The sequence below is a fragment of the Dermochelys coriacea genome, chromosome 21 (assembly GCF_009764565.3).
Source record: "Dermochelys coriacea isolate rDerCor1 chromosome 21, rDerCor1.pri.v4, whole genome shotgun sequence".
In the NCBI taxonomy this organism is placed as follows: Eukaryota; Metazoa; Chordata; order Testudines; family Dermochelyidae; genus Dermochelys; species Dermochelys coriacea.
In genome coordinates, this window is record NC_050088.1 from 6,280,278 (window position 1) to 6,297,350 (window position 17,073).

At 44.1% G+C, this 17,073-nt stretch overlaps 1 protein-coding gene across 1 annotated transcript; it reads left to right on the forward strand.

Annotated features, from left to right (window-relative positions):
- The first annotated feature begins 127 nt into the window (after positions 1–127).
- Positions 128–17,047, forward strand: PM20D1 (peptidase M20 domain containing 1). The gene is made up of 13 exons (XM_038379712.2): positions 128–347; positions 3,360–3,446; positions 4,107–4,339; positions 5,195–5,281; positions 6,026–6,159; positions 8,116–8,235; positions 9,153–9,228; positions 9,517–9,578; positions 9,886–9,964; positions 11,281–11,352; positions 12,829–12,997; positions 13,724–13,823; positions 14,691–17,047. The coding sequence occupies exons 1-13, from the start codon at positions 143–145 to the stop codon at positions 14,818–14,820; spliced, it is 1,554 nt and encodes a 517-aa protein (XP_038235640.1). The 5' UTR covers positions 128–142; the 3' UTR covers positions 14,821–17,047.
- Positions 17,048–17,073: the final 26 nt, after the last annotated feature.

Genomic DNA, 17,073 nt, shown 5'->3' on the forward strand with positions numbered 1-17,073 from the left:
TTCCGGAAACAGCTGTCAGAGCCAGGGAACTGCAACTCCCAGCAGGCCTTGCAGCGAAGGCCGAACGAAGCCTCCGATTGGCCGGAGTCTCTGAGTTGGGGGCTGGTGATTGGCGGGCGGCGCGCGAGGCGAGCGGAGCGGCATGGCGGGGCGGCTGCGCGGGGCGGCCTGGGCCGCCTGCCGGGGGCTGTGCGGGGTGGCGCTGGCCCTGCTGGCCGTGGTGCTGGGGCGGGCCTACGTCCTCCGCCCGCCGCCGCCGCTGGGCCCGCGGTTCTGGGGGCGCCGGGCCGCGCTGGGCTTCGAGCTCAGCCCCCGCGACAGGCAGGAGCTGAAGGAGGCGCTGAGAGGTGAAGGGGCCGGGACCCCTCAGACCCCATCGCCGGGGCAGCGCCCAGGCCCCCCCGGAGCCCCAGGCCAACCCCCCCCACCCCTGGGACTCCCTGGCCCCCAACCCACCCCCACCCCGGGGGTACCCCCAGCCAGACCCCCGTTATCCCCCAGCCAACCTCCACCCTCGGGGGGTACCCCCCGCCGACCCCCCCCAGCCCCCAACTAACCTCCACCCTCGGGGGGTACCCCCCGCCGACCCCCCCCAGCCCCCAACTAACCTCCACCCTCGGGGGGTACCCCCTGACAACCCCCCCCAGCCCCCAACTAACCTCCACCCCTGGGGGGACACCCTCAGACTAATTCTTCTGATCTCCAGGGGGAACTGCCCCTGACTAACCCCCCACCCCGGGGGTACCCCCAGCCAACCTCCACCCTCGGGGGGTACCCCCCGCCGACCCCCCCAGCCCCCAAGTAACCTCCACCCTCGGGGGGTACCCCCCACCGACCCCCCCCAGCCCCCAACTAACCTCCACCCTCGGGGGGTACCCCCTGACAACCCCCCCCAGCCCCCAACTAACCTCCACCCCTGGGGGGACACCCTCAGACTAATTCTTCTGATCTCCAGGGGGAACTGCCCCTGACTAACCCCCACCCCGGGGGTACCCCCAGGCAACCTCCACCCTCGGGGGGTACCCCCTGCCAGCCCCCCCAACCCCCAACTAACCTCCACCCTCGGGGGGTACCCCCTGCCAGCCCCCCCACCTCCAACTAATCTCCACCCTTGGGGGGTACCCCCCGACAACCCTCCCCAGCCCCCAACTAACCTCCACCCCTGGGGGGACACCCTCAAACTAATCCGTCTGATCTCCAGGGGGAACTGCCCCTGACTAACCCCCACCCCGGGGGCCCTCCACCCCAGACTAATTTTCCCACCAGACAACCTCTCACTCCCAGAATCCCCCTCCAGGGATTCCCCGAACTAATACTGCTTCCAAGAACTCATGCTCCCAGATTAAATCTTTCCACAGACACCCCTTGCCCACCTTACTTACACACACACAAAATATCTGGGGCAAAACCCCAATCCCCAAATATCTGGGGCAAAACCCCAATCCCCAGCAGGCGCCCACCAACAGAACCACCTCCACCCCTTGACAAATCCTGGAGATTATAATCCCATCCCAAATACCTCCTCCCATCCCTGATTGATCCCCCTGATGACAGACCATTTTCAGCCCCTGCCCGTTCTTGCCTAAGCGCCTCCCCGCCTGGGACCCCAGAACTCCATCTCTGCTAAGGAGTACACCCCCTTGGATCCCTAAAGTTACATTCCCTAACTGCACCTCCTCTGGCCACCAAAACTCCATCATGACCCTCTCCCAAGCAACTTCTACCAGGCTGCCTCCCTGCATTTCCTTTTAGGCTAAGACCCCATCCATGGGCCCTCTTGAGAGTGAGTGCTCTGAAACCCCCCTCCACCCAGGACTCATCCTTCAGCTGAATTCTCTAGGGACCGAACCTGTCCTGAAGACACTGAGCCCCCAGAAATCCCTTAAGTACTGATGCCTCCTCATCAGCTCCTAACGCCATCCATTTACCGAGACCCCCAGGGCACTGACCTTTCTAGTCTGGTGTCCCAGGCAGAATTTCCTCAGTGCACACTTCTCTCCCACGTGTACCATGCACCCTCAGGCACAGACACCCACAGACAGAAATTGCTTGAGCATTAGCGCTCCCTCAACTGACACTGCCCCCCCACTAGCATCTTCTTCCCATTGTGTCACTTTACTTTTAAGCATCTATTCAGCCCTTTATTGCTTGCTTAGACATTGGCCTGCTCCCCTCCCAGCACCTCTTTTCAGACACTGACATGTTCCCAAGGAAACCACTAACCCATCCTCAAGCTCTGACACCCCTCCACTGACTGCCCTCCAGCAACTGAGGCAGCTGACACCCCCCTGAAACTGACAACCTCCCTTTATCTCCATAAGGCACATCCCTCCCCGCCCTGCTTCCATGACACTGCAGAAAGTACATGCTATGGGTTGTAGGGAAGGAAGAAAAGCTGCAGAACAAAAAGATTGAAAATCATTTTTAAAAAAAAAACAAACTGGGGTTTTTCTTCTGTTGACAAATGAAAGAAGGGAATAATATTGTTTTAGTAGCTTCTCTGTATAATTCATTTCTTGTTAACAGTTAAGATTCTTTAGCACTGGATGACACCAGTGCCTGTCTCAAAATACCTGGTATATTTACATTTGCAGTCATATACTTTGACCCCAACAGATATCCTAATCAAAACCTGGAGATGTGTCTTGGAGATAGTGGAAGACGCATGCACCTGAGTATCATATGTGTATCGGTGACACCTGTCTCTGACAATCTTGCTGAGTGGTCCAATGTAGATATTAATGAAAAAGGAGGAGAGGATATTGAAGGATTCCCCAACCAGGGGCCTGGGTGTCTCAGAGCAGTATAGCTGTTTTAGTTTATAAAGCACTTTGCGTTCAAAGATGATCTGTAAATACAAGATGCTATTGTTGTTGTTGGTTGGCCCATTCCTCATCCCTTGTTCATAAACATAATATTAAGTTTATAGAAGAGAGACGATAAGAAGTGGGTGCATCCATATGACTGCACCATATTTGCAGTGGATGATAGGGAGAAAAATGCCCAGAAAGCTGTATAAATGTTTTAGAGTCTGCCAAATGAATGTACTGCAAAGCTGAAACCGGTCAATAAATGAATTATGCTTTCCCACAGCAGATAGTCTTGTCTTAACTGGAACCAGAATTCCACACACCTGCAGCCTTTGTTTCCTCCCATTGACAGTCTTTTCTAATACCTCATCCCACTGACATACAAAACACAGTTTGTCTGCATTCTGCAGTTGTACATCTTGAGATGTCCCTTTGCCATACTAAATAAATTAGTGCTCCCTCTTCCTTACTGGCTCAAATCAGTTAAAATGACTGTCAGACTGATTGACATCATTGCCAAAAATCCTCTACTTCATATTTTCATTTAAGGTGCCATCAAAATTCAAACAGTTTCCTTCTCTCCAGAGGACCAAAATACAACAGCCTTGGCAGAATTTGGGAATTATATTCAAAAAGGTACAGAATTTACGTTCCTACGTATTGTTAATAAAAGGGCAGGAGGTTGGCAACAAGTTGAGTAGAAGGTTTAGATTCTGAATGTAATGGAATAGTACTTTGTTTGGTGTAGCACTTTTTATCTTGATTTTTCTCAAAAGAGGAATGGATTATCATAGGGGCCAAAATGGGTCCTGCAGTTCAACTGTGGTGTATCTCCACTGATGGTAGAAACTGTAGCATAGACAGGGCATAGGTGTCTTTTTACTACCATGTCATGACCCTGCTCTGAAGAGAGTTAGAGAACCTTGTGATAAAAAAGCCTAAGCCTGTCTGAAGGTTCCATTGTCCAACACAGCTGAAGTGGTGGTGAATTGCAGGTCCTGTTTTTGCCAAGGGAGACAGCTTTAGTGAAGGTTTCCACTGCAGATTGGGACAGTTTGGTAACACTGTTTAAGGGAAGCTTGCACAGTTGCTGCCTGCAACGTCTCAAGCTTTGTAGTCTTATTGCCATCCGTGTTAAAATTCACTATCGACCATGCTTCTATTAAAGTCAGTGGCAAAATTCCGCTAACAGGTTCATGTCATATTCCCGATAATTTTGGTGGTGGAATAGAAAAGACCTTGCTGATTTTTCTCCTTTGTATATTTCCCTCTTCTTTTGAATTTATTTTTAAACAGTCTTTCCTGCTGTATTTTCTACCAAGTTCATTCAACATGAGATCATTGGGGGATACAGCCATCTCTTCACTGTCCAGGGTTCTGACCCCCAGCTCATGCCCTACATGCTGCTTGCACACATGGATGTAGTCCCAGCTTCTCAAGAGGGGTGGCATGTCCCTCCTTTCTCTGCTAAGGAACTTGACGGTTTCATCTATGGACGAGGAACAGTGGACAACAAAAATTCTGCTATAGTATGTCTTCTCCGTCACCTCATTTCAGAATGATGAAAAGCTCTAAGGAATGTTTTTGCTCAGGGTCTGATGGGTAAAGAATTAACAATCTCATAGTTTTGTGATTTGAGAACTTCTGTTTTGGAACTAGTTAGCTATTGAGAATGGCAGTAATAATCCCAGAAACAACTACATCAAAATTAACCATTGCAATGTCTGAGGCACAATGGATGCTGGCAAGACATCAGAAATATAAACTATCCACTGCTAATTAGACAATGACCACAGTTTAGGAAGAAAAAAAAAATAGATGAGACTGGAAAAAAACACAAGTGTTAACAGATTACAAAATTCATCCCCACTGTTCTTATTTTTCTCTTCTTTCTTCCTTAGTAATGTTTTTGTATAAAAAGTTAATTCTCATTAAAGTAATGGATTTGCTAAAACTAGTGAGAGCTATACCATATGCAGTCTAGATGCAATTTAAAGGCTCAGTTAAGTGGGGGGGGGGTTTCAGACATAGAGACCCCGATCATGCTCCCTTTGAAGCCAGTTGGAGTTTGCCTTGGCCTCCAGTAAGAGTAGGATCAAGCCCATACTGTTTTATATATTTATTATAATATTATATAACACACTGAGTCTTAAGGATTATTAAGTCTGTTGGATTGTGTTTTGCAAAAGAATATGATTATCACCAACTAGGTGGAGTAAAAAAAAGCACCCTGAAATAGTTAAAAGAATGAAGTCTGCTTGAGGACTGTGAAAGTACCGGATTTCCTTTACATCTTCACGTTCTTCGCCATATGAAGTAGCTCTTCTTTGCAATCTCAGAGAGCAAAAGGACACAGTGACTAACATGCTGCGTTTGTTCCACAGGGTATTCTGCAAGCTCTAGAATTCCTGCTGAGAAGAGACTACAGACCTCGCAGGTCTTTCTATATTGGCATTGGACATGATGAAGAGGTATTTCTCTTGTCTGTCTCTCTGTCTCGTTTCCTCCTATAACAGCAGCTTGATTCTTGGATAGCCAGTTGCCTGCATTGTCCTTGTACTTGACTAAATCAACTTTAGAGCATTGCAGTAATAGGTATATAGTGACAGTTCAGCTCTCAGTGACCTGGACGTCAGGAAAGAGAGGAAAAGGGTAAATCCATACTGTTCTTTGGTATGGCTTTTCTAGGGCTGTCAGACATAAAAAGTACAGTGTATGAGTGAAATGTGAAAGTCCAGGTTAAGATGTTTTTGACTGTTGCAGGTGAACAGTGTTATCTAACAGAGTCTTCTTTAATGACATAGGGCTAGAAATAGAGAATGATAGGGTAGCAGAATTACCCATTCTTATAAAGACGAAGGGCATTCAGTAAAATTGAAAGACAAGAAATGATAAAATTAAATACCTTTTTAAACAATGTCTAATTAAGATATAGTGCTCATTGCTGTGAGGTAGCATTGAGGCTTCTCATGAATAATGAGAACATCTTCAGTTATATTAGACTGGATGTAAACTCTCCTGCTTCAGAGCATAAGCAACCACTAATTGATGGGGGTTAGAAAGAAACTTCACTTTATGGACAGGTTATTTCATAATTGCTCACTCTGAGGTTTCTTGCACCTTTCTCATGTAGCACTGGTCTCTGTCAGATACTATACTAGATGGACTGCTTGTGCAATTCAGCATGGCAATTCCTCTGATTTGGACTCTCATAGGTATCAGGTCGTAAGGGAGCAATGAAGATTGCAGCTCTGCTGGAAGCTAGAGGAGTGAAGCTTTCTTTCCTGCTAGATGAGGGAAGCGTTATCTTAGATGGGTTCTTGGAGGGAATAAAGAAGCCAGTAGCAGTGTAAGTAAGGAAAGAAGAGAATTTAACACAATGAGCCTGATCCCTGGCTTTATGGGTAAGTATGAGAGAGTCTTCTAGTTTGGACTAATTCAGGGGTGTCCATAATTCAACATAAAGGCCCTCTATGGCATCTTAAAATGTGGCCTGCAGCTGCCCTTTTCTTCCTTGGTGAAGACAGCTGATGAACTACAGGGTTTTATTGCTGGTAATTTGATTGCCGTTTCTGTTCATCTCAGTGTAAATATAAATACAAGCAAATGTTCGGGTTGTGTGTATGTTTAAGAATTAAGTATATTTACATACTTACATACATTTGTGTGTGGCTCTTAGGCTCCTGTCAGATTTTCATTGCAGCTCTCAGTGTTGCAAACATTGGGCATCCTTAGCTAATGCATGGAGCACTTGGCTGGGAAACCCACCCTAAGGTTTTCATCCCACCAATCACTGTATCACACTTCTGTTATACCTCCTTGTTTACTTGAGTAAGTGAGTTTGGCTAGGTTGCAGCTGAGTCACAGGGCTGAGGATGGAGATGCCCATATTTATACGTAGCTGTCTTCTAGGCTTTTGTTTATAGCTGCCCATGGATTTTATTTTTTTTTTCTTTAGATAAAAATTTAGTAACTTTGGTGTGTAGTTGAGGTTTTGGCAGCAGAACCTGAGGCTGGTTCACCGTTGTGGCAATCAGTGTTTCAGCCTCCTGACTGCCATTTGCTAGTTGTGCAAATGGCAGGATGGGACATGCAATCAATACTGTTTCTCTTTGGTCATCTTAGATAGCGACCCTGATGTAGCTGTGAAGTGTTTCAAAACAAAAGTTTGTCTTTGGCATGCAGCTTGTAATCTTGATTCATACCTTTTCTGAGGAAATACAATGGTGACCCTTTATCTTGAGTAGGAAAGAATGAGGAAATGGGGTAATCTGTTGAGTTATGAATTCTGTCCCTTTCCCTCTGTGGTAGACAGTCCTCTGAAGACCTGGGATCCCTCAGTGGCCTCACTGAAATCTCACCTGAAGGTTAATTTAGGAAGCCCTGTGATGAGTCAGTCTCATTTATTTGTTGTTATAAAAAGCAGGAAAAAGACAACCTGGTGCTAACAGAATCTGGAATTGTGATATAAAGAACTTGATGACAAAACAAATGTGATGAACACGGGCACTATCAGACATTGTTGGTAGAAGGATCAGACCTGACTGCGTATAGGTGTTTCAGTTTTACAAATCCATTTCCTTCTCCAAAGCTGCAATTTAGTTTTTGTGGGGAGCATTCTAGTTTTCATGCAGAACTGTAGTCAAAAAGAGAACCCCATAATCTTAGTGTTGGCTGTGGGAGCATATAAAATTGATAAGTGCATGGGCCAGTCTCCCAATGGAAAGTATGATACCTATATTTTGAAATATGATTGCAGTTTAGAATTAATAAGACAGCAATTGGCCCTTGACATCAAACTAAATTTAAAATGCTATTGTTTAAGGTTAACACTGAATAGGATAATATTTCCTATTGTCAACCTCCACAGAGGTGTTTGTAATCATTAATTCCTTTTAATTACCATGAAACTGTCTTGTTATACTTAAATGACATTTATTTTTAAGACACTTGGTCTGTCAACTATACTGCAGCTGTGGTCCAACACATAAGCAAAGACTCTTCCGAGTGCACTTACTTTCAGTCTCTCAGCAGTGCTGTCACAAGTAGGATACTGCAGCTGTGCCAGAGCAAGTGTGTTAGTTGTGTGATGTGAAATCTGGAGAAAAAGCCAAGACACCAATGCTTCTACCACTCAGGTGTGGCTTTAAATGCTTTTTGTTGTTGCTGCTGCTGTTAGAGTATTTTTATCTGGTTCTAAAAAATAAGCGTGTCAGCTCCCTTTGTCTACAATCTGTGGAGGCTGAAGAACTCCAGTTATGTAATATTTGGAATCGGCTTGATGAAGTTATTTCTCGTTCATCAGAATAGCTATCACAGAGAAGGGTGCAATTACAGCGAACTTCAGCGTGGAAAAAGAGCAAGGTCATTCCTCTGCACCTCCTAAGGAGACGAGTATTGGTATTCTTGCAGCAGCGTTGTCCAGGTGAGAGTTTACCTGGCTGTGTAACAGACCTAAGACTGTCATGCAAAATCTCCTTAAACACACTTGAACTCAGCACTAGATATTGTACCTCTCTGAGGATGTTTAAAACTGAAGCTTATGGCTCAGATAAGTGCTGATATGCAACCCCTGGTAGAGGGGTTGTGGTCAGGGGAAGAGGGCATGGCTGGAGCACCTCTGCACTCCAGCTAGTCGCAGTTCCTGGAATGGTCCCTAGGGACCTTAAAAAGCCAGGCATAAATTAGAGCATCATCAAGGCTACTCAGACTTACACCAGGGGCCTAAATGTCACTTAGTAGCCCCAGAATTTGGATATCTGCAAAGGTGACATGAAGCTATTTTTATTCCTTCCTTTTGTTTGTTGCCAGAATTTCTCTCCAAGAATCTTTCTTGACTGTATCTGCTGCCTACAGATGATATCTATGCGGGCAAATAAACATGATGTGGTATCAAAATGTTATTTCCTGTAGACTCTGGTACAAGATAGTGCTCCTGCTTCTCAGCCTCTCTGTCCCAATGGATACAGAATAGATTGATGGGGGCAAGGGTGTTGTTTTATAGAACTGCCTGAAATAAAGAGAGACTTGCTATCTTTTTGGCCTACCATTTTTATCGATTTCCACATCTCCTTACTGTCCCTTCCTTCTCATTGGGAGCCAACCTTGGCTATCTCTTCATCCTCCCCAAAAGAATATCTTTGGATGAGACAGGAATGAGATGAGATGACAGGATGAGACTCTTCATCCATAGTGAAGTTGTTCTCCTTGATTTGTGAGCTAAGAGAGATGTGGCTGCATTTCATGCTCTTGGCAAAATCCATGAATAAAAATGCAGCCCCTGTTTTCTGCAGTAACGTAGAATGAGGGGTTTTTTTTCTCATGCTTATTTGCGTGTTGTAGGTTGGAGCAGAATCCCATGCCCAACCTGTTTGGCCATGGGCCAGAAATGATGATCCTTGAGCACTTGGCTTCAGAGGTAAGGTAGCTTCGGTCTCGAGTTTTACATAATTAATATGAATAAATTAAAAGTAGCCCCAGACGTAAATTACTGAGGGGGGTTTCCTAGTCTCTGTTAAAATCATTTAACTCGGAAAGGAGAATTCAAAGCTTAAGTGCAATAGTTCTCCCTTTGCAGCATCCCTCTCATACTGTACATAGCAGTGATCCTTTAACCCTGTGTTCTGCACTGAGTAGTGACATCACTTTAGTCTCGAAAGCTGGAATTTTGATAATTGGTGTATTTTTGTTTTCTCTTGCCACGTAGTTCCGTTTTCCTCTCAATCTCATCATGACCAACCTGTGGCTGTTCTCACCTATCATCAGCAGGTAAGGGAACACATCTCCTCTTCCACACTCCCAGCCTCTGCCCCCATGAAATATGGGAACCAATGTCCACTTAGAAACTTTAGTCCTCTAGCTTTCTTGCCAATAAGCCTGATCTTCCCTGGAAATCAGCCATCCTGTTTCTCAGTTTATCAGACTGTAAAGCATTTACCTTGCTTTAATTACTAATTGAAATATACTGTAGCTGCTCTGTTAATTCATAGAGTGGTCTAATCAATTTAATTCTAACTTTTGTCATTTATATCTTTTATAAGTACAAAACTCCTTTTAAAAACTTATTTTCATGCAGAATTTTCGAGCAGAAGCCCTCCACTAATGCCTTGATTCGGACCACCACAGCAATCACCATGTTTAATGCAGGAATCAAGGTAGCTTCATGTGTGCATTTGATGATTCCTCTACATAGCGTGAGGAGAACCCCTGTATTATTTAGAATGGCGGTTCCCACATACTGCTAGATGTACCACTATGAATGGTTTTCTAGTCTCCTCCTACACTTAATTTTAAACTCAGCCTCTATACTGGGCCTTCATGCTTTGCCAATCTCACTCCATCTGAAAGTATAGCCCAGTTCAAACCTTAGGGTTTACAATAGAAAATTGTTTCATTGATGACCATATGTGCTATCCAGTTCTTTCAAAACTGGTGCTGAAAATGGTTTAAGTGCTAATGTAGATAGGATAAAAAACATTTTCAATCCTATTACACGAAGTGTGATTGAGACTTTGGACCACCCATTTTCAGCAACAGGACAACTTCCTACTATAGATGGGACCTTTGTCCCATGATCACAAGACTGATATCCCTAAACTCCACAGTGAGTTAGAGCAAGCACAGCAGAGTGAGAGGCAGCAGGTTCTGGCTGGTACAGTCAAGATCTTAACCTGATAAATAGGTGCAGTTACCCAGAAAGCTTGAGAATTGCAGCTCTTAATTAATAGTTTGGCTACTTGGTGCATTCCTCAAAGGAAATCTTTACTGAAAAGGATCACTTGTCTAGAAAACAAGATATAATAGAAAAGTCTCTAAGGTGCCACAAGTACTCCTTTTCTTTTTGCGGACACAGACTAACACGGCTGCTACTCTGAAACCTGTCAAGATATAATAGGTAAACAGTGACACTGAGTGGTGAGAAGAGAAATAACATGTTGTTTGCTTTGCTTTTTTAGTCTGTGTGTTCAAAGACTGTGTAACTTGCATACTTAACAAAGTATAAAATATATTTCGAAGAAAACAGGAATTCCGTATCTGTACTTATGCTGTTAAGTGATATACATGGGTCATGTCTGGTGTGCTTTGAGGAAATGGACTCAGCTATAAAGGAGGATTTTTTGGAAGAGTGACATCAGATAAAATGAAGTTATTATTTAAAAAAAACTATGCCAAGCCCTTTCTCACACAGAGAAAAAATTCTAAATGAAAAGTGCCTATTCCTTATATAACTACCTGTGTTGAAAATGGCTAATGTTTACAGCGATCAAATGGGGGAAGGTTTGGACATTTATTTCAATCGGAGCTGGTGGAGGCCTTAAACAGTGAGCTCTGGAACTGCATGAGCAGTAGTTTAACCTTTCTGATAGCAGTGCATATCAGGATGATGTAATATTACAGTGGCGGTTCTGTGATTGGCCTTTGACTCTGCTTATGGCTTTCTCTGTATTGTTTGAATCTCCTTTTTCCCTAGTCCAATGTCATCCCACCTTCCGCAAAAGCAACTGTGAATTTTCGGATCCACCCATCACAAAAGGTTGAAGAGGTAATGTCTGCATGTTACATTTTTGTTCACCTTTTTTTTTCCATCATGACATTTGTCCCTGACATGTCATTTACTGAACTTTCCTATACCTTTGAAATAGACAGTTGTTGACTGGTCCGGAGTTTGCAAGCTTTCCTCTCTGTTGTCGATCTTGCCTCTGCAACCTCCAGACTGCGCAGTTGTAATACATTCTACGTAGGGTTCCTTAGAAGGTTCATGTAGTGCAAAATTGCCTGCCTGCATTTTGCAGATGTGAGCATGTAATATCTGTGCTCTGTGCTGGCTTCCTTTATGCTTCCAGGTGCAAGTCAAGCTACTGGTTGTCTTCTGTAAATCTCTAAGTGTAATGACATCTGGCCATCTGAGAATACCTTATCCCCTGTTGTAGCAGGTCTTTTCCATCAGAAAGCTCTCATTGTCTGTCCCCAAGTTTAGAGTCTAGGGGACGGAAGTGTTCTGCAATTTGCAGTTGCCAGAGCCAAATTCATCAAAGGTTTTGTTTTGTTTTTTTCCCCTTTGAGCACATAGTATAAGGTGCATGTGTCCATTGTGTCTTTTTCTTTATTTGGGCCTGTAACCAGGGGAGATTGTCCCTTTGGGCCAGTTGTTTGCTTTAATGTTTGTTATATGTGCCAAATATCACAGTAATGAATGCAGTATCAATGAGAGAGATCCTCAGTGGCTTGTTTTACAGGACTCTTTTTGAAGACTCACTTTGGATTCTAAACACTATCTTCTAAATATGGAGGAGGACAGGAGACAGCCCGGCTTCTGAAGGACGCCCTCTATGAAATGTAGACCTGCAGCTATATTAAGCAGCCTTTGGGAGTCACTCTTGCTTCAGAGTAACCCATAGACAAGTGGCTCCCACACTTCATTGGTTTACATACCACCGCCTTAAAAAAGTTGTGAAGTGAATTGATGAAACATCGAGCTCACATGCTACCAGTGGTACATGGTGATCCGTGGTTTGGGAATCTTGCCATGGACCATACATGCTTATGTAATAGTATTAAGGCTTATCATCTGACAGTTGTAGCCACTAGAAGGTGACCTGATCTCTCACACTTGAGTAGGTCTAACATAGCCTATTATTTATGAATAATATCAATCCTCTCTCTCTCTGGACAATCATACTGAAAGCTTTTTTTGTATTCCATTCACTTGACTGATCCAGCTACACAGTGGTGCCCTTTTATACTGTAGGGGTTAAGGAAGGCCTTTTGAGGCACTGACCCATAAGTGATTGTCTTGGAAGTACTTCGACGTTTAATGCCAGGAGCGTATTGTGTAAGAGGAAAACGGACTTCCACCAAGAGGCCACTACATGGTCCCTGTCCTGATTGTATGTTTTCATTTGGAGCCATAGCTGGCACTTGATTTACAAGGCAAACTTTGAAACTGGCACCTACACAGACATCGACAAGGAAAACTCTTATTGCCTTTGCTTATTTGCTCCTCTGGGTGTGTTCATAGGTGCTAGAGATAGTCAAAAACACTATTGCTGATGACAGAGTAAAGATGCACCTACAGGAAGCCTTTGACCCACTCCCTATCAGCCCCTGGGATAATCATGCCTTTGGAGTCCAGATTTTCCAAAGAACCCTACTGGATGTTTTCCCCGATGTCAGCAACATAGCTCCAGGTAAGCACAAACACATGATGATTATTGTTTCCTCTTATACTTCCACATTCCTGTGAGCCCCCCACCATCCTCAGTTGCTTTGTTTCCATTTCTGTGTATCCCTCCACCTCTGGAAACAGCTGTTGTTCCCTCTTCTGTTAGGTTCCATCTCTCTGCTTTAAAGTGTGTGTGTGTGTGGTGAGCTACGGTAGAAATAGAAAAAGCAAACAGGAAACTGGCAGAAACAATGAACTTTGAATTGAGTCTCCCTTCAAAACACCCCAGGGAATCTCTTCAGGGATGTAATGGGTAGCAGGGGAGGTCTTCTCATTTTAGCTTTTCAGTTTGCACTTCCATGACTGGCAAAACCATCTTTCGTCTTCTGTGCTGTACCTGACTATCTAAAGTCCTTATCATGCAAGCTGTTCTACGCTGGTGCTACACAGCTTATGGGATAGGGACTTAAGTTTGAAATTGACACATAGAAGAATAAGAGCCTGATCCTGACAGGTGCTGGGCACCACAACTCCCCTTGAAGCCAATGAGCTGTGGTGCTCAGCTCCTCTCGTTGCTGAAAGAGTTCCAGCATTCTTTATTTCCTGTGCTGACATGGGAACAATAATTTGTTTTCAAAAGGAGTTTAAGTTTTCAAAGTGTAGAAATGCTACATCAGCCAAGCCTTTTTCCTTGACAGCTAATTGGTTTCACTTGTGCTGAGACAACCTGACCTGTGGGTTTGTTTTCCAGGTATTTGTATTGGAAACACAGACAGCCGGCACTTCACTAAGCTCACAGATGCCATTTATCGATTTAACCCACTGGTCTTTAAACCGGACGATTTACCCAGGTATTATATTCTGCTTGTGGGGGGAATGCTAAAGGGACTATAGAAAGAAAATTAGCATGTGCTGGCCTAGAGAATGAAACCCAACTTTGTATACCATGGTGTGGCTATACGGGTGCCTCAGAATCACAGAAGCCACCCATTTCTTGCAGAGTTGGGTGCTGCACACATAATGGATGAGAACTGCTGTGGGAGAGAGTTAGCCCCAGTTCATCTCTATTTAAAATGTAGACAGGACCTGGTTCAAACATCCCTTCCAGCGGGACAGCTGAACTTGCAAGGTTGGCTGGATCAGAAATACAATTCAGGGTTCTGAAAGGTTTGGTTCTAGTGTGAAGCCCTTGTTTAATATGCATGTCCACATGCCAACACAAACATGGTACTCTCACTTGATTAACTGTTTAAAGCTGGGAGTTATGTGAATACAAAAGCATTAACCATGCTAGGAGTTGGTTCACTAGCTAGTGCATCAATTTTATTTTCCACGCAAGTGGAACTGAAATAGGAGCAGAAATACCGTTAGCTGTTCTGCCCTCTGACTCAAAGGGCCTCTGGTATGTCAGTGCAGGGATCTACAGTGCCTGCTATACTTCCACTTCCCTGCTCTTTCTACCCACTCCATGGTCTTACCCAGTGTGCTCTGGCCTTAGAATCAGTAAGCCATTTATGCTGGCCTCAGGAAAAGATCTTGCTTGGAGTGCATTGTTCTGTAGATTTTTATTTGTGTCGCACTGTTTCCTACTTATGTCCTGACATTCCTGAGCCTTTATAAAGAGAACTGGGGAATCAGCAGCCTGGACTGGGTTTGCAGTTCCCATGTAGGTGGCTGATGCATGTTGTAATGAAAAAATATTATTCTTACTTTAACAGAATCCATGGGTTGAATGAGAGGATCTCAACTGAGGGGTATGAGAAACAAGTGGAATTTCTTTACCAGCTGATTCAGAACTCTGATATCAACAAGCTCCCAGAGCCTCATGCAAACTCCCAAGAGCTGTGAGACAAAAGAAATGGGGAGAGGAGCAGCTATTATGGTGAATCATGGGATGGCAGCAACTTAGGGTGTACAAAGCAGCTACTTATTGACATTGCACTTTGTTCTGGAACTAGGTTATTGCGATAGTAATTTGCATAGAGATGAAAAGCAATGCGGCTGCTGTCAGCAGATACAAAGCCTGCCAAAAAGTAAAGGGAAACTTGAAATGGCAGAAGAGAATTGGAGCAATAGAAAAGACCTCTCATCTCCCTACCTTCAACTGCAGCCATTAGACACATGCTAATATTAAAGGGAAATGCTGTGGGATGGAATGTTAAGGAGACACAGAACAAGTACAACATAGAAAAACTGGTGGAAATGGCCAGAAAATAGAGATTTATTTTCTGGAAATATCCATCTCCTTTCATAACCCCACTCCTTTACTGTACCACGAAATTCACCCCTGTAGAAAGGGCCAGTGCAAGGCCTAGGCACTACCCAGGTCCTATCTGGAGGGCTTAAGTCCCACTAAAGTAGGAATTTAATTAGGATTTCAGTGGTGCCTACACTTTGTCCCAGCCCTCTACATGGGCGAATTTCATCCAAATGGATCATTATTTGTATTCCCAAAACACTAAAGCACTGATCTGCAAGGTGCTGAGCTGAGGTCAATGGAAGCTGAAGTCACTGAGCGCTTTGCGAGATCAAACCCCAGAAGCCTAAAAATCCTGGTGCTGTGTAGTTTAAAGACAGCATTAAATGCTGAATGTGTAACCCCCCCCCCCCCCCCCCCGCAGTAGTATGTCTGTGGAGCATGCTGTTTAATGCCCCTGGTACTGCAGGAAGCTTGCTTTTGCCGTTAAGTAGACTTTTCCTGATGCTCACATGCCATCCATTGTTTACATTTTTCCTGAACTGTGGTGCATTTTAGCTGTAAAATAGATGGATTTATATGCCTGAAGGGATGCTAGTTAACATACTGATAAGGCCACAGAAGCATATGCCCCCTTCTCAGTCCCTTCTGTACATTTAGTGCCTGTTGCCATTTCAGAAAAGACTAGTGCTTTTGGGGGCCCAACCTGGTACACTTTTCAGGGGCCTGATTTTCAGAAGGTGGGTGTTCAGCACTTCCTGAAATCCCATTTAAGAGATCTCCCAGTCACTAGACATTTGAAAATTTTGGTCATAATTTACAGTAATGTAAAAAAATCTCGGTAAGATCTAATTACATAGTTACAACTGGTGGTGCACCACATCTTGGAGGTGCTATTGCCTGCCTCTTGATTTCTTTTCCTTTATTTTTTATTGTTGTTGCTGCTTTTAAGTATTTCTGTCTCTCTTTGGTAAGCCCATGAGGCACTATGTGATTGTGGTGCCAGAAGTATGAATTGCAGCTTTAAGGAAAAGTAAATCAAAATTGTGCCTTCGTCTATTTTCCCTTTTCACTGAATAATTTGATACCTACGAGATATATTCTTCTTTTTTCATGTTTAGTTTTCCATTCCTAGCTTGTTTCTATATGGTGCAGAATTACCCCAGTTCCCTTCCAGTGCAGGGGGAGCTGAGAACACCCTGCACCTCACTGGAAAGGGCTCTAGCACACTAAAGCTGTGTCTACACTCACACTTTTCAGGAAATCACCCACCCTTGCCCTAGTAATGATGGCAGCCTTAGTACAGACAGGCCATTGGCATTTTTACCATCATGTTATTTAATCCTGCATGCTTTGCACTAGTGCACCCATCATTGTTACCACCCAGGGGTTTGCACCAGAGGGAGACTTCCCAGGAAGTGCTAATGTAGACCAGGATTAAGTATCCTTCTTTTAGGCTATTGCAAAAATGTTCCCTTTCACTAAAGTTGCCATTATTAATCAAATAAACAATTGCCTAGAAGGGGCATCTGATCTAGATGCTATCCCCAAGTGCAAATAGGGTGAAAGCCATTTCATACACTACTAACACAGGAAATGCAATGCTGGAAACAAGCTAAAACCTCTTTCAGCTGCACTGTTCCAATATGTTTGTCAAGTTGTACACTGGAATGGAAGGTTCTCTCTGTATTCTTGGTGAAGAATATATAGGAATACGGTACAGTACAGTGAAATGTCATCTTGGAAAACATTAAATAATGAAACTGATTCTTGTACTTTCCTTCTTACCAAACTGTTTATGTGCACAGGTTTTTTTGCAACAGATGTACAAAAATTAAATTACTGAAAAAATAAAACCTATTCTTGATTTGAAGCTAATAAAAATGGGATTGCAGATTCTTTCC

What these genes read in the sequence shown, in the direction of transcription:
- PM20D1 (XM_038379712.2), top strand. Translation starts at nt 143, where the DNA reads ATGGCGGGGCGGCTGCGCGGGGCGGCCTGGGCCGCCTGCCGGGGGCTG. An exon ending in ATAAAGAAGCCAGTAGCAGT is followed by an intron (nt 6,160 to 8,115) that starts GTAAGTAAGGAA and finishes CTCGTTCATCAG; the next exon opens with AATAGCTATCACAGAGAAGG. An exon ending in TGTTTAATGCAGGAATCAAG is followed by an intron (nt 9,965 to 11,280) that starts GTAGCTTCATGT and finishes CTTTTTCCCTAG; the next exon opens with TCCAATGTCATCCCACCTTC.